Source organism: Centruroides vittatus, unplaced genomic scaffold (assembly GCF_030686945.1).
Source record: "Centruroides vittatus isolate TY-2023 unplaced genomic scaffold, ASM3068694v2 contig_955, whole genome shotgun sequence".
Taxonomy (NCBI): Eukaryota; Metazoa; Arthropoda; class Arachnida; order Scorpiones; family Buthidae; genus Centruroides; species Centruroides vittatus.
Window position 1 is genome coordinate 1,511,255 of NW_027122634.1, and position 27,313 is coordinate 1,538,567.

Here is a 27,313-nt window from a genome sequence, read left to right on the forward strand (position 1 = left end):
CTCGTCACCTTACCCTGGCGCTATTATAGTGACTCGGATGTCAACAAAATGACTAGAGTAAGATTTCCCCCAGTTTGACCTTAATCAATGATACCAAAAAAATTCAGCATTGACAAAAATACACTCCCAACTTATGATTACCACCCCTCCCATCAGCTTGCCCCTGACATTTACTTCGAAGATCCAGGTGATCATCCCATGTTTGAGATTTACACTGACAGTTCCAAGATGGGTGACGATGTGGGTGCCGCTTTTGTAGTTTACTCCGACATAGGCCGCGAGATTCACAATGCATGCTTCCGTCTAGGTTCACACTGCTCAATATCACAGGCGGAAACTTTAGCTATTTATATGAGCTTAATTCACATTAGGCATAGGAAAGACAAAAGACACTGCTTATACTATCACATTTATTCTGACAGTAGGGTAGCTTTACACACAATTGCAAAGTCTGATAGCTGCTTAAAACTCATACACCACATTCTCACACACTTAGACAACAACATTAGAATAGATTTCCAATGGGTCCCGGGTCATGTGGGGTTCTTGGCAATGAGACTGCAGACCATCTTGCCAAACTAACTGCAAAATCTTCAGTCACTAGTACTTTCAGTTATATTCCTACCTCATACATCAACAATCACATCAAGAAGCAAATCTTCATTCTCTGGAAAGACAGCTGGGACTGTGACATCACTGGTAGGCTCACCTACACTTTCATCCCCAAGGTTGACACTACTGCAATTCTTTGCCACTTTTACCCTAGTTACACTCTCACTCAGCTACTTACAGGACACAGAAACTTTAAGCAATACTTGAATAGATTTAACCTTGGGGACAATCCACAATGCAAATGTGGTATTCAGGAGGACCAAACATCACTTCACTTAGTTTTTTGCTGCAATAGGTACAATCACATTAGGGATAGTTTAATGAGAGCTGCTATTCTTGAAGGGTACAACTGGCCTTGCAATCAGCACCGACTCTTTTGCACACGGATAATATTCCATCATCTACTCATATTTATATCCCTTAGTGGGGCTCTTGAGAGCACTCACTCCAGGGGCATGGATGGCAATTAGCTTTTTCTTGCTTTGTTTTAACTGTCAGCATTTAGCTGCCTTTTAACTTTGTATTTTAATTCTTTTTTCTGTCTTCTTTTTCAGTCTAAATTCGGTTAGTCCTAATTGTAAGTTAGATTAGGGACTCAGCTTGGTTTCCAATTAGGATATGATAAGTTAGGTTAAATTAGATTAGGGTTTGTTAGCTTTAGTCATCTGGTTAGGTTCGTTCTAGGTTATGATAGGTTAATTTAGTTAGTGAGTAAGTTAATGTTTAAAAATAAAAATTAAATAAAAAAATTGGGGTCTTGCCCATTTGTATCTGTCAGTCCATTCATCTCATCTAGTTTGCCATTAGGTTCATTTCCTTTTCGCACTGTCTGTCTAGCTGTTAAGTAGTATTAAGATTCCCAATTGCGTTCAGTTTTATTAATACTAAGTAGATATAAGTCTTCCTATTAACAGCCACTTGGCACTAACTTCTACACTTAGCTATTTGTGGTGGCACTCAATTATTGGTGTTTGCTACACTCAGGTTTTCTTTTAGACCCTTTAAGGGACTACAGCCTTGCAGCATAAAAACTGCATGCCAACATCAAACATAGAGGGTACTGTAGCCATATGTATGCTGTTCAGAGGGATCCTACCTTTCTCTACTGTATCTCCTCTCCTCCCTTCTTCCCCCCTTTCCCTTACCCTGTTTTCTGTCGGCTAAACATTTTGTGTATGGCCAATGTCTTTCTTATATGTATGTATGATATCCAGCATAATGCTTTTGGGGCCTTTCTTTTTCTTAGCAACACACAATCACTGCCAGGGGTTAGCATAGCCAGGAGGCACAAGGGAGCAATTGCACCCCCTGCTACTAATATCCATTTTATTTTACTTTTTTAACAACTGAAATTTGTTATGTAAGTGTAATATTAAACTAAAGCCAATTATCACATAAGTATATATTTACCTTAAATACCAAAAAAATATGATCAACCATATAAATCATATTCACATTCATGTGAAACTAGTACATGTGAGATTTATTTGGCAATTTCACATAATTATTAATGGCTAGATTCAATTGCTGTAAGCCAGTCAATTACACCATAGGTAATACATAATTTGTATATTTTTACACTGCAGTTTTATTCAAACAACATTCAATATTTCTGAATTTTTAGCTGCACACACTGCTAAATTTCTGGCTGCACTATTATCACCAAGGAATATTTTCATGCTATTGAATGATCAAATGTTTCTGCTGCTAGATAGAGCCCCACTGTATTGGTTATGGTTTATCCATAATCCCTGGATATTGAGTCAGATGTGAAATTTATCTCCACGAGTCCCCACACTTGTTGACATTCCCCTATTAAGACTTCCTCTCATGTAGTTTCATCAAGGGTAGGATCTATGTAATAAAACTATGTAATAAAGTGATCTCCAGTAGTTGATAAGTGTGCATCAAAGATACCAAAGACTCACCATACTGGTCATTTTAGACGGTGTTTGAAGAGACTAGAAGACATACTCTATTCATCAATTCTGTGGAGTGCCATGTTGACAACCAGTACGGAATTGAAAATCCTTCACTAAACACGAAACATACCTAGTGATGGACACAACATACTAATCCCAAGTATGTATTTTGAAAATAAAGAATACATAATTATGTGCCTTCCTGTATAATAAAATCAACATCAAGTTATTTTTTTTTTAAATGAGTTCTTTAGAATCAGTTATTTTGTCATAATTCTAAAATTTGACAAAATACTTTTTTTAATATACCATAAATTCTACAGGAAAAATTGAATTTAGATAATTTTAGATTTTATTTGAACTTTGAATAACATTGAAAAATAGATGCCACCAATCTGATAAAAATGCTGTTTAAATTATAAAATGTTATTTTTTAGTACAGTAACAATCACTGGGTCAATAAACAGTAATTTGAATTAGTGTTGGCAACAAAACAGGTTTATTTCTAAAAAAAATATGATCAACTGGCATTTGGTTAAACCACATCTTTAGCAAAACTGAAAATCAGTTCTGAACAGGTAATGAAACTGAAATCATTAGGTTTACTTGTCTTTCCTGACTTTTAATTGACAGTGGAGTATATTTGGATTTAAGATAATTTCATATAATGTATATTACTGGAAAATTTCAGTATAACATTAATTTGTACATGGCACCAATATATCATCCTTGACTTTAAAGTATGCCATGCATTACTTGTGTTTAAAATTTAAAAACTAATATAAATTAAGTTTAGAACAAAGTTTTCAAATGCTATTTGTTAAATACTTAAACTCCAGCATTTACCAACATAAGAAGAATACAAACTTTCAATAAAAATACTATGTGATACAGACATATAAATAAATATTGGCTAATAAATACTATAGTACTTTTAATAAAATGTTAACTATACTAAATTCAAACCAGTTTGACATATGATATTTAAAAACCAGTTTTGCTGAAACCAGATTTAGAAAATTTCCAGTTTTTGTCAGCACTAGTTTAAATGACAATTTCAATTAAGTTTTCTATATATAATAGTGACAAAAGGTTTGAATTAGTACATCATTTACAACACAATTATCTGAGAAAATTGATCATTTGGAGAAATTTTTTTTATTACCAATCACTAGTAAATATTGATTTTATATAGCTAAATCAAATTGAAGAAACTTTTTAATAATAATGGAGAAAACAAAAGAGAAAAAGAGAAACACTAGATAGATAAAGAGAAATGGATCAAAAGATGTAGTCATTATAAAACTAAATTTAAAACAACAAAATGCACACTTTACATTAATATATTATTTTAATTCCAAATTTTAAATAATATGACTGATTTTTCATGTATGATGGTTGCAAATCAAATACTGTGTTGGGAAAGTTTGAGTTTGTTTATTTAGTTAAGTTACAGCAACACAACATTTGGGTGATCTGCCTGGGGGGGATGCCTTTTGAGAGATCTTTTTATGGGTAACTGGCCCATATTCAGACATTACAGACATGGAAAAAAACCTGGAAAACTCCATGTGGCCAGCCTGTCTGGGAGAGGTGCAAACCCACAACAGAACTCCCAGTGTTCAGAAGATGGAACCGCTTGGCCACTGGTGGGCCAGGGAAAGTTTGAGATTTAATTATATATATATATATTAATAAAATTATCAAAACCATAATTTATAACTCACTTTCTTTTCCAGAACTTTATGAACAGAATCAGGATCTTCAAAGACAATAAATCCAAAATTCTAAAAGGAGAAAAAAAAATTTGTATTTATGTCATTGCTGTAATGCAAAAAAAAAAAATCCATAGATCATATTAAAATATTAAAAAGTTTAAGTCTAATCATATGATATATGAATAAAATCTTATTTGATTGATCGATGATAAATAACATAATAGTATCAATTCTAAATCTATGAATGTAGTATTCTCATAAATTTATTTTGTATAACTATCAAATTATTAGAATATTTTTCTTGGAAGCATACATAGTACTAATTAAAATTTTAAACAAGACATTTCCTTGAATATCAATAATTATATTTTGCATTAAGTAAAACTTCTGAAGTACAATTCATATAAAATACAGCTGTATTAAAAAAAAAAAAAAATCCATTGCACATAAAAATTAATAAGTTTTTCATTAATCTACTTTTAAACAACTATTTAATTTGCACATAATGGGATTTAACAAAAAATTCCTATGCCATTTTAAATATAACAGTTTCTTTAAATATGATTAACAGATCTGCAGATATATATCAATATATTAAACAATTATAAAAACAATACTTATTAGATAAATTATGGATACAGATTTGAAAGTCGTTTATCATAATTATTATAAATCATGCTACTTACCGGCACTTTTCCACTACTACCCATTTTCTGAGTTTGTTTTGTATTAATCCGCATTTCTAATACATTTCCGTATTGCATAAAATGATGTTTTAATTCATCTTCTGTTATTGTATGAGTTAAATTTCCCACAAATAATTGTTGTGTATCTGGATACTGTGTTAATGGAGGTTTGCGTTTTTCTCCTTCACCTCCACTATCTTCAGCTCTGCCACTTGGATTAACAATAACCGATTCTCTTACAATCTTCACTACAGGAGCAGGCCTTACAGATCTTGATATCCGTTGTGCTTGAGGTGGATTTCCACTAGGTGAAACTGAAGCATTGCTCTGTTCAGATTTATTCACTTCAGCTTTATTTTGTGTTGGTGAATGTGTACCAACAGTGGCTGGACTAGTTGTACCAATTACTGTATTGTTGACAAATCCAGTAGTTGGAGCATTTTTGCTCACCATATTTGCATAAGTTTTTGGTTCTGCAAGAAAAAACATCATTATTAATTATCAAAACAACTTGAATAATTACAAAAATGTAACAAAAATTCAAATATAAAAATACAAGCCATTACGTGGTTAATAATGGTATTTAGCTTTACAATTTAAATTCATGCATGATTTTCTATAAAAGTTCTAGACTAGTGTTTATGTAGACATCTTTTAGATTTCTTTTAAACATTCATTACTATAATTAATTCCTTTTGTATCACTATTATAACAACAATTTACATTGTGTTTTAAATATGCAACCCATAAAATATTTACAACTAGTTTTCTCCTGAGTTTAAATATAAAAAATATATATTTTTAATATTTTAAATTGTATATTATGATCTAGCTACAAAAATTACAAAGTATAGCAAAAATTCATTTGCATAAATAATCCAGTAAACCCACTTCAAATTTATTACGACATCTTGATTTAATATACTACCCGATATTGTAAATCATATAAATGAAAAAATTTTGTTTAATTTTCACCCTAGAAGAAACTCTAGGAGAAATAATCATTAAGTAAGAAACAGTTTTCTAAATAAAATCATTCTACAAAAGCAACACACTGGAAAAAAAATTTATTTAAAACAAAGATTTCATATTGAACATGATAAATGTTAGCTCGAGTGTAGTTACTATATGGTTGATCTATCATCTCTCTTAAGTACAATTATTTGTAATTCATTTAGTAATTATTTTTCTAACAGGTAACTACAGTTTCAAATAAAATTTTGAAGTTTTCTAGTAGTTCACATTGAAAGAAGAATTAAAAAACATTATAAAAAGGGTAACATTTAGAATCAAATGAAAATTAAACAGAACATAGTAAGTGGAAATAAATTGCTTTATAACATAAAACAAGATTTTTTCATCAATTTTTGATATACTTCATTATAGATACTAAAATATAATCATAATAATCATATACTAATTTACCTGGTTGAGTAGAAGTCAACTCAGATGTATCCATTTCGGGTTGTTCTTCAATTGGGGATTGTTCATCTACTTCTTCCCAATCTGATTTAGGCGACTCAGCTTCCAGTTCTGGTTGCTGATCAATTTCTGGTGGAGGTGGAGGAGGGATCACAACTGATCGAGTTTCAGTTGAATGAATACTTCCATTCCTACAAAATCACATACATTAAATGGTGAAATATTTACTTATTTATTGTTTTGGTAGTACACATGCACATTCACATGTGTTTATCACCTGTAAAATGACTGATATAACATTTATATATATATATTTCTGACAAGACTATGTCTCGTTTATAAAACTGTACATCCTGCTGTCTTATCAGCTTAGAGGTATGTATGAAGGAGTACATATCAGGAGATGAAATTTGGCACAGGGTAGGTGCCCAAATCATGCACACACAAAAAAAACCAGACTTGTAGGTAGTCAGGGGACTAAAAACCGAAACACAATAAAATACAAAATGGCAACACTCTCTATAAACAGGCAGTAGTGCGAGATTTGCGCATGCGTTGCTGGTTGGGAAGTTGGAAATACAAATATCATGAAATCGAATTTTGACAAACACATGCGTTGGGAAGTTTGAAAAGCAAATGTTGCTAAATCGAATTTTGACAAACAAATCTTTGAAAAAACCCATTTACCTGTCCCATGTTATTCCCCACATATTTCTGGTCGCCATATGCTAACCTCAACCGAATGACCGGAGATATCTCATTTCATCATATATATATATATAAAATATTTCATTTGTGCAAAATAAAAAAACTAATTTTGAACGATACAATAGCCACCATTATTTTTTCAAAAATGGGAAATTTTTGCATTGACAAAAATTCAACCTGGGGTATCATGCAACGGAGAGAAATTTCAACATTTGATAGGTTAATTTCAATAAAAATGCATCGTAGAAGACCTCGCAGTTGTGGCCGTGGCCGGTGAAGTTTGAATGATCGCGCTCAAAACCAGCAATACCAAAGATGATTGGAGAATGAGAACAAGATCCGCCGTGAGCGTCGAAGTAATCCCACTTAGTTGTGAGTCTCTGAGACATAGTCTTGTCCCAAATACAGCCTTGCCATTTTACTTGTTATATATATAAATGTTACACACAGCCAATCAAATCATTTTCACCTGACACATGCTCCATATTCTACCAATCACAAACAAATATTGTACTCAAGAGGTTTGGTGAAACTGTTGCCATTATTTCTTGTAACTGTAAACAAGGGGTATAGCAAACGGACAAGAAAAAGTTAATCTATTAAAAATTCAAATTTTTAAATAGTCTGGTTGTTAGAGACAAAACTCATTTTTTTCAAAAGAGCTATTGTGTACTTATAGATATTAATATACTGTATTTACTTGCATATAAGACGAGGTTTTTATTCATTTTTTGTTGCTTCAAATACCTAGGTTGTCCTATTCATGCAAGCGAAGGATTCTTTGCATTTTTGCAATAATTTTTGTGAACCGTGTTCGCATTTTTTACCGGATGCTTACCCTCTAGTGTTTAAAAAGAGAGTATTTTATCTGGGTAGTTTCAATCGTTCTTGTGTATTGTCAAGAGCAAAGATGAATAGCAAAGCTTTTTAATTGAATTCCAAAATCACACAAGAACCCAATATAAGTTTTAATCCATTCCCATGTGAAAACAGATAATTATTCAGAAATCAGAATCCAGAGAAACTCATAAGTGTAATCGATGGAGCGGATTCGATTGTTAAGAACTGGCAAAAAAGGGGGAGGCGGTTCCTGATTGTCCAACTTTACATGAACAAATTATGTTGTTGATTTTACAAGATTTTTCCTTAAAATGCCCTGTAGTTTCTTAAAATCCTGCAGTTTAAAATGCCAGTAAATTTTGCAGAACAATGTATGCATTTACATGCATTTGACATTTTATTTGTGATTAAACAAAATAAAATTAAATTGTATTAATAAATCTAATTTGCTTTACTTTGATCTTTAAAGTCACACCTTGTCCTATATGCGGCATCATTTTATAAGCAAGTAAATATGGTAGATTAATATCATGCACAAAAAATATAATACTTTCACCTAAGTGGGTTTCACAATACCAATGTGAGAATAATATAAAATATACTTTTTTGAATAATCACTAACAATTATATAAAAATAGATAATAAAGACTTCATTAAATCTAGTCCATTAATGTCATGTTATACAATAAAAATGATGAATACCTTACTACTTCGGGTTCATAATATCCAGAAGAATCAGCAGGTTCTTGGATGCCATCCGTTGTTGGTGTGTTTTGATCTTCAACTTCTGTATCTATTAAATAAATAAATAAATAAATAAATACACACATACATACATATATATACATATATATATATGTATGTGTGTATATGTACACACACACAATCAGAATAAGAAACACATATTTTTCAATATTTTTCTAATAGTTATATATAAGAAATCTTTTAAGATACAAGCAAAACAAACAAGATTGCATTGCATTTAATGTATATGCTTGTAAAAAATTACTATACTTTCCATCTTACTGTATAATCCATATGAACATTTTGATTATAAAAACAAGTTTATCATATAATTCACAAAAGTTTACATTATCCTTTATTTGCTTTCTTACTATATCAGAAATAAAATGATGCAATTTGCAAGGACATTTAATGGTTAAGTAACACAGTTTCAGAGTTACAAACATCCATTATTACAATGGCTAAAATAGTTATTAAAAATGATCTTAAGAGACAAATAATCAGTTGCTTTTACTACAAGCCAATATAAGAATTAAATGTTACATGTAATACTGTAATTTGGGCAACAAGCACACTATATAACAATAAGAACTAATAAATTTATAAATATTTAATTAACTTGAATTTGTATCATTAGTGTCCAAAATACAAAAATAAAACAAACTTTCTACAGCAGAACTGCTCAATCTAAGATAATCATTATCCTTATTATAAAACTGAAATTAGAAAGTGAGTTAATAAGTTAGTTAGAAATTAGCAAAAATAAAATTAATTCTCCACAAAAATTGCAATACTCCCTCAGTATGATTTTTGATTATCTGTGTCTCCATAAATATTTCGCATCCCGACAAGAAAGGTGACAACTCAAAAGGGCAGTATTCGAAAGAAATCTACTTAAAGAATACTATAAAACTTGTAGTATAAGCTGCTTTTAAGTTTCAGGTAAGTATTTATGGGAGTAAATTCTATTATATTCTGTAGTATAGTAATTATGGATCTGTAACTCTGCTCTCTTCAAATGTGAGGTGTTATCAGTTAATATATGAGGTCTTTAAGTTATGTCACTTTTCATGCTTTTCTAATAACTTCTGTTATTTTGTGAGATAGAGATGTGATGCTTGTTGTGAATATTGGGGCACTTCATACATATTTTTCAATGACACAATCTCAAAATTGCCATTTTTTGAGTTGTGTCACTTTTCTTGCTGGGGTACGATTTGTCAATAAATAAAATTAAATAAAATATTAATTACTGATTTTAAATGCAATACACCTAAACAGAATTGCTGTATTATAATTCATATACACAGTGACTGATTACAATACACATACATATAATATTTACTCCTCTAAGAATTTTTTGATCCAACACCAAAACCCTTTCAAAAATATTGTTACTTAATATCAAAGCTAAACCTAAACACTTAAAACAAAGAGGAAATGTTTCCTCAAAGGCTACATTGTAACAGTAGTAGTAGTAGTAGTAGTATTCACATACAAATAATACTACATTCTATTTATAAGTAAAAGTGAATGAATCTGTTAGCACCTTTGTCTTTTGTCTTTCTGTCTGAATGTTGTCATGTCAAGACTTATTGGCATGACAAAAAGTATATAATGATTTTAGATAAAACCATTTCTTGTGAAAAAATTGTCATAGAATTATATAGTTGCTTATAATCCACATCTTTACAGTATGAAGATTTTTTTAAACACAATTTGCAGTTTATAAGCAAGAAACTACAGCAGTTTGGTCATAATCCAGCTAAAACTTTATTCTAACTAATAAAAACAGTTAATTTTACATTCAACCAAAAATGATAAAAAATATCAAAATTTTTTCCAAAAAAATTTTCTATAAAATAAATCATCACTCAAAAAGTTACTTGAAATGTATCAACCATACAATAAAATTTATGGCAATATTTTAAAAATCAAATCTATCTTTTCAATGTGTCTTTTTCATTATTATGGCTAGAAATGTATAATACTTGTTGATACACAATATGACAGTGTGTTGTAAATCACTAACACGTAGATATTGTCTAATCATGATGATACTTCATATATTTGTTTATAATTTCAAGATATGTTAAAAATAAATTTATGATTGATGAGAAATATAAAAATTATACTTTTTAAATTTTGAAATATTATTATTATATTTTAGAAAAACTTTCCAGCCCTGACTTTGTTGTAGGAAACAAACCAAGTTATTGCATAAATTTAAAATAATTTCCATAGTTCATAGAGCCTCATAATTTATCTGTAAAGACATTTAAAACATTAGTCATAAATTATTTTAAAAAATAAATAAATAAAACCAACAAAACAGGGGTTTCTAAATTATACAATTCTCTAATATGCTTCAAGTCAAAGAGAGTAATGCTTCAAACTCTTTTACAGAGGGCAATATAGAATGTATATACACATATATTGGATAGGAAAAGCACTGATATATGTTACTGTAAAAGTCTGAAGTCCAGTAATCCTTAAAAATTACTGGTAAGTCTGGACATTTACCAATACTGAGGGGTAAAAATCCAAAATCCATGATGAAATCCACCACACATCTCAAAAACACATCCATCACATCAAATTGTCAATCTTATCTAAATAAAAGTTCTAAGAAAATTACTTAGTTCAAATTTAATCCAAAAAGAATAACAAATAGATTTGATTCAAACAGGAACTTCCAATCTGGTTTTGATGGCTGACTGGCTGTCAAAATCAGTTCCAGTAGACTTATGCCATGCTGATAGTTAGGTTTATCCAAACTGACTTTTCTATCATTGCCAGAATGGCAAATAATAAACAGTAAATTAAGATAAAGCTCTGATGACATTATATTTTAAAAAATAAACAACTCACTATTAAACTTGCTTATAATTTTTTTTCAAAATATTCCATCCATAAGATACACTCAAATTAAATAATTTTAAAACAGAATAAACAAATAATTATTCTTAATTATAAGAGGATGACAGTAAGAATTACATATCAATTTTTATTTAAAAATTTTCTATTAACAGTAATTATATTAATTACTGTTTCAGTAATAATTATTTTTTCTTCTATTTTTCATCTTGTGTTATACTGGGAAACTCCTCTTAATGAATACCTGAATAATGGCTATTGTGTCCCACGAGATTCGTGTTAATATTCATAAACATTTTATTTCTTCATAATAAATTTGAATAATAGACATACATACAGATGTATACACACACAACTTTTACATCAATCTGACATCATTCATTCAGTTTTGAACTGAATAAGTTTAAAAAGTAATATTAAATAATATAAAAGCACACACTTTCTCAGTTAAACAGCACTTAAAGCCCAAAATAATTAATAGTAAAAATTTTGTTTTTATTTTATTTGCCAAATTATTAAATTTAAAATTTCAATTTAAATTAATAGTTAACATCTATATGACAAATCCTTTGGTGATTGATAAAACTTTACCAAATAATTAAGTCATACTTTGTAAATCTGTTTAAACATTTGTTTGAGACATTTTAACTTTGAAAGAAAATTCAGTGCAGTAAAATTAAATAAAAACGAAAATAGTACCATATATTCCGGCGTATAAAACGACCCCCGACTTTTACAGTTAAAATATAGAGTTTGGGATATACTCGCCCTATAAGATGACACCCGACGTTTAAGACAATCCCAGACTTTTGAGACGATTTTCCTGGGTTAAAAAGTCGTCTTATACACCAGAATATACAGCAAGTGTATATAATATCTAAGCTTAAATAAGCACAGAAAAAAAAACTCAAAGAAAATGAACAAAGAATGGAAGAAAAGAATCTGTAATTTTAAACATATACAAGTTCATCTCATTTTCTTTCCAATATTATTTTTCAAAAATGGACATTTCACGGTTTCTTCTAAGGTGTTCTCCATTATAGAGTTTATTGTATTTAAGATGTATTTAAGATATATTTAAGTTACTCAATTTTTTTTCCATTGTCATCACAGGTTTTTTCTATTGGTAAAACTGAACAGTTAGAGAACAGTGACAAACAGTTTTCTATATTCATTGTTAATGAATAGGTGCACAATATGTTATTTTCTTGTAATATCATTATACTCAATTACAAATTCTGTTGATAATGAAAAACATTTAAAATGAATTATAAATGTAACAAAACATTTTTAATTTTTATTTCTTTTAGACTAAGTTTTATTAAAGATACATGTCTACCTTGGAAAGATTCATTTAAAAAATAAAGATGCAGATAAACTAAAATGCAGCTAATATGTGCATGCATATACAGTATACTCACAAAAAAAAAAAAAAAAAAAAAAAAATTACACACAAATTAAACGACAATGAATATACAATAAATGTAATTAAATTATAATTATAGAATCATTTCTAAAATTAATTAAATTTTAAAGATATGCACTATGAATAAATATACTGATTCTTTTATTTTGTAAATATTGATAGTTTGAGAGATTCGATAATTATGTTAAAATTAAATTATGAATGCTCTTTCACGGGGAAAAAATCATAATAATAAATAAATATTAAAATAATCTTCATTAAATTCAGTAATGAATTTCTTATTTATAAATTCTTTTTATCAGAACTTACAACAAAAAATGCACTAATGACAATGATGAATAATAAACTTGGAATTATTGTAGCATAAAAATGAATCTTAACTGATAAAGCAATTGCAGAATTTAGAAGTATTAGTTATAAGATGACTTCCAGCTTTTATATTTGTCTCAAATTTTTTTTATAACCAATAATAAACATTAGCTTGAAAAATGCATTAAAAACAAAAAGAAAAAACTATTACATAAAAAAACATCTTTACCTGCACCACTATCTTGATTGTCTATTTCTTCTTCATCATTAAAAACTTCATCCTGATATCGAAATATATCATTGCGCACATAATACTTCTTTGGTGACTGTGGAGCCAATACAAACGTTTGCATGAACCTTCTCATTGGTTGACCATTATTCGATAATTCACCTGTTACCTACAGAAATTTACATATTAAAATATAAATCAGTAGTTGTTAATGCTATGATTTATCAAACAGTTTAATTGGTTACAAATCTGAATAAATATAACAAAGATTAGCATTAAGAATTAGAAGGAAACTAATTATTTGCAACTTTGGATCTTAATCCAAAGCTGCAAATAATTATAGTTTTCTTCTAAAACTACAAACTAAGATTTTAATTCTAATAATCTGATTTCAGAAAGGAAAAAAACCTTTAATCTTTATTCTGTAACAAGAAAGATAATTACAAGTATAAAAACTTAATTACATAATAATGAAACAATTAAGATAAAATATTTTAATTCATGTTCTATGTTAAGTAATGGTTCATAATAAAATATCACTGGGTTTAGGTCATATCCCAAAATTACCTAAAATCTCAATACCCAGTGAAAAATTTGTAGTCTGTATATGAGTGCATGCAGAATGGATTTCTGTGTACTCACAAAACATAGAAGCATGGTACAGAAGATGGGAAAAGTTAGTAGGGTTATAATAAACTTTATACATGTATACATACAAACAATAAATAAATGTTTGTTCCATACAAAAATATTCTTTTTATGTTGGATTTTGGGTGTGTTTAGATGTTTATTATTATTCAGTTCTGGTAATTTAAGAATTAATAATAATAGTATTAACTGTTTCTTTCCATCACAAGAGTTCCACACTTAAAATTTACAGAAGTTTTCATATAATATAAATAAGCTGTTCTATACATTGTGTATTTAGTTTCTCACACTTAAAAATGAGTTACTGTACATAACATGTAATTTTATTTCATCATTTTAAACATTAAATATAATTTTAAATAAAAAGAGACTATTAACAAGAATAATCATGAATTGCAAACTTTATACACGTATATGCACAAACAGTAAATAAACACCTTTATTTTTATACACACTTTTATTTCAAATTATAAAAAACACTCTATATATATATATATATATATATATATTAACAAAGATAGAAATTATACAACAACATTGTTATCAATATAACAATCATGAAAGAAGACTGAAAAATAGTCTCTCCTTCTCTCAATTTATTATTTAAAAGGATAATTGAAGAGTAAAACATTCAAATCCATCCTTCATAAAAGAATAAAAATTAATTTATTTTTTTAGGTTTATTAGTCTTTTTTTAAATCAAAGAATCACATCATAATTGATTCATCTTAAGCAAAAACCATGTGCAATAAGATTTTCAATTCTTAAAGAAGAGAAAAACAAAAATTAATATGAATAGTCTTAACAATTATACATAAACAAAACTTAAATAGATAAAGTAAGCACATTGAACTTAATGCTTTTGTATGTTTTCAAAAATTAGTATTAAAAGAAATGAACAAAAACCAGTATATAAATTAAAAATTTCAACAAATAAGCTGAATAAATTGATACATGGTTTTGTGGGAAATACAAATGAAACACAAGACCTTCTAAAACTATATTCAGATCTTAACCCAACAGCAAACAAAGTAATTTTAGCATAAGAAATGTGAAAAAACTATTTCAAAACATAACTATTATTCAAACAGTGCTAGGAAAAAAGCAAACTGCTTTAAATCATACAAAACCTCCTTTTAATGTTAAAAAAATCATATTTTCAATTACAATTAAAAAGTGAAATTATATTTAAACATATGAATAATTAGCATGAATATTTCTCTCTTGATTTTCCTATTGTATTCTCTTAATAAAATTATTTGCCTAGCTGTTTTGAATTTTAATTAGAAATATTAATTGGGTTGCAATTTGAAAAAATTGTAACCTATAAATTTCCACTGTCGTCAGTCTGTCCATCCATCTTTCCTTAATCTTGAGAATGGTGTTAGATGACTGGCACAACTATTGTTGAAGGATAAGTATGATGTGCAGGAGCAAGCCACTACTAATCTGAGGTGGAGACCATATACTTTAAATTATATAAATTAAAAATTGCAGCCCACCATTGTGATAATGTCACAATAAATAATTGCCCATTGACTATTATATTGTTCTCTGCTGAAAAAAATAGTATAGTTCTCCCAAAATAATTTAAATTTGAAATGAGAAGCAACAGTACAAATCTTTCAAAAAAATAATTTCTACACAGAAAAAACTAAACCATTTTACAGAGTGATTATATGATAAATATAAATGAAGTTATTACAAATAAATATTAAATACTTAATATATTTATTATAATTAAATATTAATTTTATTTTACAAATATATTTTAATTCTGAAATATTTCTTTTAATATAAATGGTGAATAATCTTAAATATATAAAATAAACACTACACATATGGTATAAGTGTGTAGTGTTTATTTACCATTTGAGTAGTTGAATTTATAAAATATGTACGAATTTTTTATATCAATTTTATTTAATAACTAAACTAAAAAAAATATTAAAATCAAACAATATTGTTTGACTATAATCTCATTTATAACCAACATATACCTGAACAACAACTCCATTTCCAAGCGTTTCATGACTATCAACTTGACGTATTTTGGCATGGCAATCCCGAAAATTCAACTGCATAATTTTTTCATGTATGTCCTACAGAATATTCAATATTTAATTAATATAAACCAAATGCATATTAATTTCAAATTATTTTTAACAAATTAAATTTTAAAGTGTATTTAAAAATACTCAAATTGAATAATGATTCAAAATCATTCAGTACACATTTTTCCAGTTTGTCAAAATTTAGATTAGTGATAAACAACCTTTTCTGGATGCTGGTGACAAGTGAACTTTATGTAGGTCGTATGCATTTTTTATCTCCCTGAGACTGTTTTTGCAGATGCAATGAGAATTTTTGGGATTAAAATTTGCATCCTCTTGCATTTCTTGTGTCTATATCAGCAGTTCCCAACCTTTCTTTGACCAGGGACCACTTTGATTTCATTGTTGTTAGCAGGGACCACAAGGTTTAAAAAAAATAAACTGTCAATCTAAAAATAAACTTTAATCAAAACTTTTAACATAAGTAATTATTAAACTCAAGAGTAATATGTTTTCTATTATAATAGTACTGTTAAAGCATCACATTTTTAGTAAAAATTAAATTCAATTTGTATCAATGTGGGAATAATAATTTAAAACGAATAAAAGTTTTAAATCTGTCAAGGACCATATTTTAGCTCTTGCGGACCACAGGTTGGGAACCGCTGGTCTGTATAAACCCCCATTTTTAGAATCACAGGCTTAAAATCTGCAGAGTACAAACATTCCCTTTGACTGCCTGTACACTAGGTACTAAAATAATATGCCCTAATATGTAAACTAGTAAGATATAGTTTAATTTCATCTTTTCACTGGTCAAGTTTAGTTTGAATGTTATTTGTCATAAATATCATCTTAATTACAGTTGCATAAAGACAAAGCAGAAAATGGAAAAATAAAATTATGTTGCCAAAGTCCCTGGAGCTACATATTAGAACCTTACAGGCATGGGTTGCCTATGACTAATCTAGAACAAAATTATCAAAATGTAAAGAACCAATGATATATCATTAGTTACTTTATATCCTAGGATTTCTATAATAAAATCATTTTAACAATCTTTACATAACAATTTTGGAACTCTAAGAGAACTAAGAGGTGACTTAGATTTTATTGTCCATTATGAATCTACCAAATAAACTGAGGTATTAAACTTGCCAGTTATAATTTCCTTCATATCAAGTAAATTTCATAGGGGTTAATATTTGCTTCTCATATTCAATATTACCTAACTCGTTAAAAACTATCATCTAGAATCCTAACTAATATTATTCTTAAAAATTGATTTCTCAATTAAGTGAAAAATTTATAGATAATAATGTTCCACTGTAAAAATATAATTAATAAAAGAAATAAGTAAAAAAAATAATAATGAAATGGTACAGGAATACAGATTTTCCATTAAAATATTTCTAAGATTAAGTTTGATTATGAGCAAGATTATTTAAATTTTTGATATTAAAAATAAACTGCAATCAACTTTGATTTTACTTTTATTTTTATGTTATAATTCCTCAGAAGTTTTTATCTAATATTTATTATTTAATACAGGTACTCCTCACTTTACAACAGTTCCGTTCAGACGACTACGTTGTTAAGCGAATTGGTCGATAAGCGAGGAGCTTGCGTCGGGAATATAGGATCGTTGTAAAATTATACAAATTATGCAACAAACTTCAAATTTATTCACGCTATTAGCCTATTATAGTACTATAAGACTATTATAGTATGCTTAGTGCGCATGTCACCATCCGCCAATGACCGACACTCAAGCTGAGAAAGGGGATTCCCCGAATTGCAGATCGAAACTCGATTGGTCGTAAGTGCAAGTGGTTGTTAAGCAGATAGATCGTAAAGTGAGAAGTACCTGTATTTCTTAATTTTATTTTTGTTAATCATATTTTGTTCGTTATACATTTATTTTATTTGTTCAAGTTTAAATTTGTAATTGGAATTTTAGATTTAGGTGTAAAATTTGATATCTGAATATTCCATTTTGTAATGATTTATTATCTAATTTAAAAACTTAAAGATAGCCTATGATAACAGGTTGAAAATGTTTATTTAAAATTGTTTATTAAACAATCTCAGCAAGCATTAGATTGTGTGTGTGTGTGTGTGTGTTGAGTGCAATGTTTATGTATTAAAATTGCATACAATATTAAATAACTGTACAAAAAATTACATATCATAATATTTTAATAAGGAATTAACTAATAAATTTAATATAACCTGTTGAAAACATTTAGTATAATCAATTTTTTCTTCTTTTGTTTAAATTTTTAGATAAATATTTTAATCATATTTATAATACCTGTTGTCCAACTACAGCCTTAGTTTCTTGTCCTGGTTGATCCAATCCTCCATGAACAAAAGACGAATTATTACTATAAAATCTATCAAAAAAATAAATGTATTAATTTAATTACATACTTTTTACTGTATTGGTAATAGTTCAAAAATTAAATTGTTCTTTAATATTGGTTTAGTGGTCAATATGAACTTAAAAGTTATAGTAATACTTATCTAATCAGGTGCAAATAATTGAATACTTTTAACTATTCTAATATTCATATTCTTGAATATTTTCTGTTTTGTGTCATTTACCTCCAAGGATGAAATTTTGAAAATGCTTAATACAATGAAAAATCGCTTAACAAGCATAATTCGTTCCAGAATTGTACTTGTAATGCAAAACACTCGTTAAGCAAAACAATTTTTCCCATATAAATTAATGTAAAATACGATAATGCATTCCATGCAAAAAAAAAAAAAAAAACTCATATTTAATATATAACATTTATTCAAAGAAAATTATACAATATACATTCTTAAGGAGCATGAGTCGTCATCATCTTTTCTTCTAGTGTGGAATGAACCATCCTGAAATGCAAATTCAATTTGCAGGAAAAAAATCATCACAGATAATATGTCTGATAGACACACCAGACGATATACCAAATTCTTGAGCTATGTAAAGGCTATATGTGCTTATGTAAAGGTGGTATGGTAAATATGGGCTTATGTAAAGGTTATACCGTATTTTACAGACTATAAGACGCACTTTTTTCTTCGAAAAGTTGCCTCCAAAATTCAGGTGCGTCTTATAGGTATTTTTTTTTTTAAATTGCTTAAAAATTAAGGTGCCTCTTATAGTCCGTAAAATACGGTAATTAAACATTAGAAATGAATTAATTTAACTAGAGGTATGCAGTTATGCTGTCATCTCTAATTATTTATAATTATTAAATTTAATATATCTTTAATTCAGACATTTCTGGAATTTAATTTGGAATTGGTCATTAAATTTGTTTGTTTAGTTATGGCAATGCAACACTTAAGCTTAGTTCACACTGAGCGAATAGCGAAAGCGAATGAGAAAAGCGACTTTTATTCGCTTAGCGAAATTGACCCATACAACCAAAAACAAAAGTGATAGTGAATTTTAAGGAGCCAATCATTTGCAAGCAAAAGAAAACGTCATCTTGAAAAACAAAATGGCCGCTTCCGATATTCCGTCATTAGCTACGTTTGTTTATTTATTGAGAAAGAAAGATAAGACGAAAAGAAAACGATGCTGGGTGAGAGGAATATTAAAAACCCGTAATTATAACACTTAATGGGTCAAGTTCGCTAAGCGAATAAAACTCGTTTTTCGCTTTTCTCATTTGCTTTCGCTATTCGCTCAGTGTGTACTAAGCTTTACTCTATTGCGTGAGAAAGTTTCTGTATCCATCTTGAAAACAACAAGAACCACGTGACAACTAGCGGGAATACGATTGGTGACGAAAAAGCTCGACTGTTCCGAACTTCGAAGCGATTCGCGAAATGGTAAAATTTGCCGGAAACGACGTCATGTCTGACGTGTTATTCGCTTTCGCCAGCGAATCGCGCTCAGTGTGAACTAAGCTTTAGGCAATCTGCTTAGGGGGGTGCCTTCCGGGAGGTCTTTTTAAGGGAAACTGGCCCCTATTTAGGTGTTGGACATGAAGACCCAGAAAACTCCACATGGCCAGCCCATCCAGGCGAGGTACAAACCCACGACCAAATTCCCAGGTTCAGGGAACTAAGACCACTTGGCCACTAGTGGGCCCATTAAATTTGATTCAAGATGGCAGCATAACTATCTACCTCTAGTCAAATTAATTAATTTCTAATATTTATTTATAGCCTTTACATAGCCCGAGGATTTGGCATACTGTTTGGCGTGTTTATTATATAACAGGCTATGAGTGTCGATGTTTGTAAGTAATATGTGTGAACACAAGTTTAGAAAAATGTGTGATCACAAGCAACACTAAGATGCTAGCAGAACGAGTGTTAAACAAACCAATGAAGCATACGCACAATCCGGGACTTCTCCTTTTCTCATCACTCTTTATGTGAAACGTTGCTCGTTAAGCGAGTCATTTTTTTACAATTTATTTTGCTCGTTATGCGAAGTGCTAATTAAAATATATTCACTTCAATCCTTTAAAAATAGTCATTCTATGTCTTAAATCTTTTCAACATAAATAATTCGAAAGATAATTATGCCTACTAAGATATATGACACACAGACAAACAGATTTGCCATGTTTGACCTGAGCCATCTGGTCACCTAATCAGTGAGATTATTACAATTATACACAAAATTTATTGCATTTGATAAGTATTTTTATTAGGAATCTTTAAAAATTTTTTTAAAATGTTTACAAGAATGCATTTAAACACCATAAGAATTAGTGATCCCATTTGGAGCCATAATCCCTCCCTATCTGGAAACTACTGATCTATAGTACTGAAAAATATCAAAATCATTCTTCAAAAGCCCATTTTCCAAGTAAACTTTTCTCCAAATTGGTCCAACTTTTATAACTAATCACATTAATATATAAAATACTTTCATACAGACAGTACTCAGTAATGCAAGAAATCTAACTGGCTAGAACGACAGAGTGGGAATTGTTCTAAGTATGTTTGGACAGTGTTATGAGTCAGCAAATCAGCAGTCATGTTTAAAATTGTGAGAGAGTTAAAAGTGATTATTTGCTCATTGTGACCACAATTTTATCATCATTATAACAAAAAAATATATTTTTTTAGCAATACATACAACCATCTTGAAAACATGTAGTGACAAAAGTATAAGACTGCATATTATCTGTCACATGCTGAATCTTATAATGTGAGTACTTAAAAAAGTGCTTATTTATCTAAAGATAATAATTATAGTAGAATCTTGTTTTAATAGATTGTTCGGGCCACTGAAAATCATTGTTATACTGCAAACAACGGATTTCCCACATACCCAGGAAAATAGCCATTATTTGATTTTTTTTTGTTTTTTAACCCCCTACATATAAGTAGTACCAGTAGTTGAAATTATTCAGTCTTTTGAGTTCTCTATTCTTTATTCTATAAAAATGCAAATGTTACAAGAGCAAGCATTATGCTGTACATGTGTACAGTACAACAAAGCTGACAGAAAATGTATATACTGTAAGCATAACAACAGGCAAATTACATATGCTCAATAACATTTTGGTTGACATGATTTGTTAAAAAACTCATCCATCTTAGTTTGTTTTGATGCCACTTTTCTGTCTATTAAATACAACAACAACAACTGCTTGATAATAATGTCATGTATGGTACAGTACAGTCTTTTCGTTTATGCTTAAACTCCCCAGGAAGATCTTCATGACTTGGAAAGACTATGGCCTTGATAAATTTTAGCTTTACACTTGGACTCATGTCAGAATATTCACTAGGTGACTCCTCCTCAATCATATCAGCCTGCTGACTCTCTTTGTACAGTTCTTCAATTGTACATATCTCAGATGTAACAATGTAACATCTGGGTTATGTACAAGTGCATATCATCACTCTACAAATTTCCAGAAACACCCAAATATTGACTAAACGTTGAAAAAATAAAGTTTACAATAAATGAGGCTAAAAAAAATCTGTTATTCTGAGTCACTGAAAAAAAAATCTGTTATACTGATCCACTAAAAGGAGATAAACATTACATTGGTTTGGCAGAACCTGGAAAAAAAACTCATTGTTCCGTGATCCATTAAAACAAGTTTCTACTGTATAACTGGACCCTGATTATAATAAACAGTCTATTGTATTACATACTGCACTTTCTGTAATAAAACTTTTTTGCTAAAACATGAAATCTTTAACTACTCTTACTTCTAAGACATTGTTTCAACAGGCATATTTAAAAACTCTAAAAACTACCCAATTTATGACATACTTAAGTTTATTGAAGATGCTATTAATTATCGATCTTTTTGGGCTGCAATTTGAAAAAATTGTAGACCTATAAATTCCCACTGTTGTCCATTATTTGTCCTTCCTTAATCTTGAGAAGAGAGTTAGATAGATCAAAGATGAGACCAGATATAGAAAGCTTAGGGGCAGAAGGTCTCAATTAACTATATATGAGTTTCTGATGCAAACAAACTGGAAATCATGTTATTTCAATTCAAAAATTTTCTCTGAAAGGTGTTAGATGACCTGCATGAATCTATTGCTAACAGGAAAAGTATGATGTACAGGGGCAAGATACTACTAATTTGATGTGGAAAACATATTTTAAAATGTGATTAAAAATTGCAGCCCAACATTGTGATGATGTCACAATAATTATTCATATTCTATTTAAAAGCCAATAAGTAGGCTCTTGATAATTAATCTTAACATTAAATGAGAATGTTAAAATAAATGCTATTAAGTAATTTTTAAAATTAAATACAAAGAATGAAATACTGTATTAATAGTAACAAAGTTATATATAATTGAAAAAGAGCTACTACTTACATCATTAAATTGAATGCAAATAAATTTTAAATAATAGAGCTTTAAACAAATGTTATTCATACATTGGTTTACATTAAGTGTTTTTAAATATTTATTGACAAACAAAAGCAATTTTGTTAAAAATTTTATAAATCAAACTAAATTCTACTAACCTGTGAAGATGTAATGGTGCTTTATTTAGAAGTGTATAATATTGTCGTACAAACTCATGACCCACACACTGGGGACTAGGTTGTTCCATGACCATGACTTTTTTTTTAATCTTTAGAAGCAAGACCTATTTTAATTAACATATAATCTATTAAAACTACTATCATTTCAAAAATTACAATAATTAAAATTAAAGCATTAAAAAATTCTGAATAAGTTCAATAAATTAAAAGCAATTTAATAAAATTTTAAATCTTCATTAAAGATCACTATTAGATTTATAATCCGTCTGAAAATATTTATAATGCTTATATTTATTTAATTTATAAATTAATGAATAAAAAAATTGGATAATTCATTGCATAAAATCATATATCTACTGATTCTATATACTATATAAACTAAACTATTTTTACATATTTTAAAAAAACAAAATATAATTAAACATAAAAATACACATACAATGCTAACTTAATTCATAAAAAAAAAAACTTAAGAAAATCAGTTTATTTCAGACCTTTGTATTTCATAATGCCAGGATTCTATTTTGCTGAAGATGAATTATAATATAATATTCAAAGCTGTAGCAAAGCTAAGTCTAGTTCTGGAATTAAGAAATCTTCCTAAGTTTAAAACTAATAATGAAAATAAATTGATGATGTAAGTTTCTTTGTTACTAGAGTGTCATTTATCCGAAAGCCAGTTAACCAAAACGTCAGTTATCCGAAAGCTTTCTAGTCAGACTGTGTCGTGCTGAATCAAACCTTTTTGATACTAGATTAACTTAAAAATTTTCATTAGGCTTAAAATAGATGAAAATTCAACATGAAGTGACACACAACGGAGAAAATTTTCAACATCAGATAGGTTAATATATTTTTTCGCACATAATCGGTTATCCGAAAAACCCCAGTCCCCAATTGATTTGGATAAACGACGCTCTACTGTATATTAATACGAAGCAAACTCACTGTGTACGGCATTACCAAATATTTTTCTTCAGTGGAAGTGCAAAAACATTCTGGATTTTTTCTGTATGCCTGGATGTTAAAATGTGTGAGGAGCACAATTTAGTTCAACCACATTGAAGCTTAATAACTCCTGTGTTAGACCATCCGACTCAGATTCAAAAGCCACAGAAGTTATTAGGCTTCAAACAGGGTGAAGAAAATCGTGCTACACATACAGGCCTACATTCTAACATCCATACATACAGGAAAAAACCAAGTCTTTTGCATATCTCGACATTTCAAGATGTCCAGAGTACAAAAATGTAAAAATTTCAAGGGGGTTCATTTTTTGACCAACACTACACTTTCTCACTGTTATATATAGTATAACAGCCAGGAAAGTAAACATTATCAAATACATATTTATATATTAACTATATCATTAGTTAGAGTAGTCTTTTATCTTTGAAATGAAAAAGTTTCTACATTCTATTTTTATTACAATGCTATTTATTGAAGCTTTATTCTGAGGTCACATGATGACATCAGAATTCCCAGGCCTACTTTGGTAACAAGTCCCCCCCCTAATAAGGGCAAAGTCAGAGTTGATAGATTTTTACACTTCTCCACAGCCCTGTTTTTTTTAATGCACTGTAAGTGTCAAAATCTTGAAAAATGCAAAAATATTGAATGACCAAAATTTGACTGATATACTTTCCCTATATTATATTTCTCTAATATTCTTTGTAATAGCCAGGAAAGTAATGTATGTATGTGTATATATATATATATATATATATGAGGTATCATTCCAACAAGAACTTTTTCTACACTAAATTGATTGAAAACAAAATCAGTTAATTGATATGGTAGATAATTATAAATAATCACATGATTATTATTATTATTATGCACACATAGTTGTAAAGATAATTTAACTAAGTGTTGTTTTTGCACATTTTTAGACTTACGAAATTAAGATTATTTGAGAATTATAGTAATTTTTAATACTAAAATTTCTAATAAATTTCCATTTAAATGAAAAATCATTATAAAACAAAACAAAAATGTTAAATCACAAAGCAGAATGATGATTTTATCATAAACAGGGTTATTCATAAATTCATGAAACATTTTAAAAATTTAATATTCATAAACTACTCAACAGATACTATATTTTTTAACACTGAAATAAAGGTAAACTCCAAGATTTTCAGGAATAGTATGCATGCATAGTTGCTGTGATTTGTCACTAGAAGGACAATAGTAGCACATATGGTGCTAAGCAAATATGAAAATCCAGCTGAGAGTAATGATAACTTCTTTCAACAAGACCTCAAATGACATCATAAGGTGCAATGATACCTCAAATAAAAATTTGCCACAATGCTGGATAGGATGCATTGGACAAAATGATAATACATACACGAATTGGCCACTCCAGTCAGATTTAATCCCATATGACTTTTTTTTTTTAAATAGGAATTCATTAAGGACAGTCTTTGTGCTCTCATTCCCTCCTAATCTTCAAAAACTGCATGACCATATCATTGCAGCTGTGGCACTGGTCAACCATGATATGCTTACATGCATATGGGAGGAAATAGATTATTCTCTAAGTGTAAGAACACTTCAAAAGTATAATCCAGTTAAGAGAACAAACATTTACTAAAAAACGAATGTTTTCAAACTTTATAAAGGCCATCCTTAGGTTCTACTATTTGAATGAGTTTAGCAACCATGTTGACATTTATAATCACTTCATTCTTAATACATTTATTGTTTTATATGACTTTTTGTTATCTATAGTTACTTAATTTTTTTGTATATGTTATTTTTCTTCTGTTTTCATTTTAATTTATAATATATTACTACGCTCCTGCAAACATACTACACCTTTAATATATCCAGTAGGAAGTCTTTAATAGCTTAAAAACGTTTTCGGCTGCGTTAATCAGCCTTCGTCAGTTAAACGAATACCAATAACGAACGAAATTCAAAATTACAAAAAACCACGTCTGCACATTGACGGGTCTAAACTACAAACAGAATAAAAGAAGAAATTAATAAACAGCAATAAATAGAAGAATATGATGAGACTGTAGTAGGTTCCATCTCTTTTTTAAGCTATTAAAGACTTCCTACTGGATATATTAAAGGTGTAGTACGTTTGATTTATATTCCAGTAAACGTTTCTCTTTTGTTTTATGCTCCTGCATATGCAAACTTCTTACACAACAAACATTTTTAAATATATCTTGTTCAATTTTCCATTCTACCAGTAGAACCTGAGAATGGTCTTCATAAAGGTCAAAAATGTTTTTGTTCTTTTAAATGGATTATGGTTTTGAAGTGTTCTTATACTGCATACATCCAGTTCAGGATGGTGTTCAAGCATTTACTAGATGTCTTATGCATCGGCAGATTGAGTCACAAATGTTCTATGTGTCCCTATGTAAAAAATAAACTTGGAGAGTTTATCTTTACAGTTTCTCGTATCTAAAAGCCTTTTACCGATGTGTGTCACTCTAAACCAATTAGTTACAAACGTTTTCGAACCTTAACGGTTCTTCTTCAGGTAACGATCCCCTATCGGAATGTGCTTTGATTCTAAGTTGTGAAGAAATACGATCCAGAACGTTGTCCCGTCCCGATGACGTCACTACGGACCTGCGCGCCACGCTTGTCGCGCTCTAATTTATCGTTTTATCTAGTAGAGCCTGCCATGCCATCGACAGAGCTATCTCGTCCTTGTAGTTAATGCAATTACCTTCATTAATAGCGTTAAGACATATGTAGATCGCCTCTAGCCATCTGAGGTGGTTAGTGCGGTGGGTGGTGTGAATGACTTTTGCCTGGGTGAAAATGGGTTCAATGTCAGGGTCCGAAGAGTAAATGACTAGAGCCGTGCTGTTTCTTCCATTGTTAATATCAGCCACATGTTCTTTGATACGTGTTTTGAGGTGGCGTTTGGTAGATCCTATGTATATCATGCTTCTGTTACACTTGTGATCCATAATGGGGATGGTGTAGACGCCGGGAAGCTTATTTTGGTCTGCTGTATCTTTTCCATTCCTTAACAATTCAGAAATTGTAGCACGTCTTCTAAAAATAATACGGTTATTCTTTTTCCCGGAGATCTCCTTGTACAAGGATTTGAGAACTGGGTTATACGTGATAGGGATGCTGTTACTCGGAGTAATGT

General features: G+C 29.3%; 1 protein-coding gene across 1 annotated transcript in view; it reads right to left on the minus strand.

Moving 5' to 3' along the window:
- rin (ras GTPase-activating protein-binding protein 2) overlaps positions 1 to 27,313 on the minus strand; it is a 68,171-nt gene that overhangs the window by 7,579 nt on the left and 33,279 nt on the right. The window contains exons 2-9 of the mRNA XM_067282417.1: positions 23,161 to 23,285; positions 18,510 to 18,591; positions 16,142 to 16,243; positions 13,494 to 13,662; positions 8,611 to 8,701; positions 6,364 to 6,551; positions 4,939 to 5,411; positions 4,262 to 4,321 (exon numbers count right to left, since the gene is read on the minus strand). Of these exons, the coding sequence (XP_067138518.1) occupies positions 4,262 to 4,321; positions 4,939 to 5,411; positions 6,364 to 6,551; positions 8,611 to 8,701; positions 13,494 to 13,662; positions 16,142 to 16,243; positions 18,510 to 18,591; positions 23,161 to 23,255 (1,260 nt within the window). The 5' untranslated portion in view covers positions 23,256 to 23,285. The remainder of the gene's footprint in view (positions 1 to 4,261; positions 4,322 to 4,938; positions 5,412 to 6,363; positions 6,552 to 8,610; positions 8,702 to 13,493; positions 13,663 to 16,141; positions 16,244 to 18,509; positions 18,592 to 23,160; positions 23,286 to 27,313) is intronic.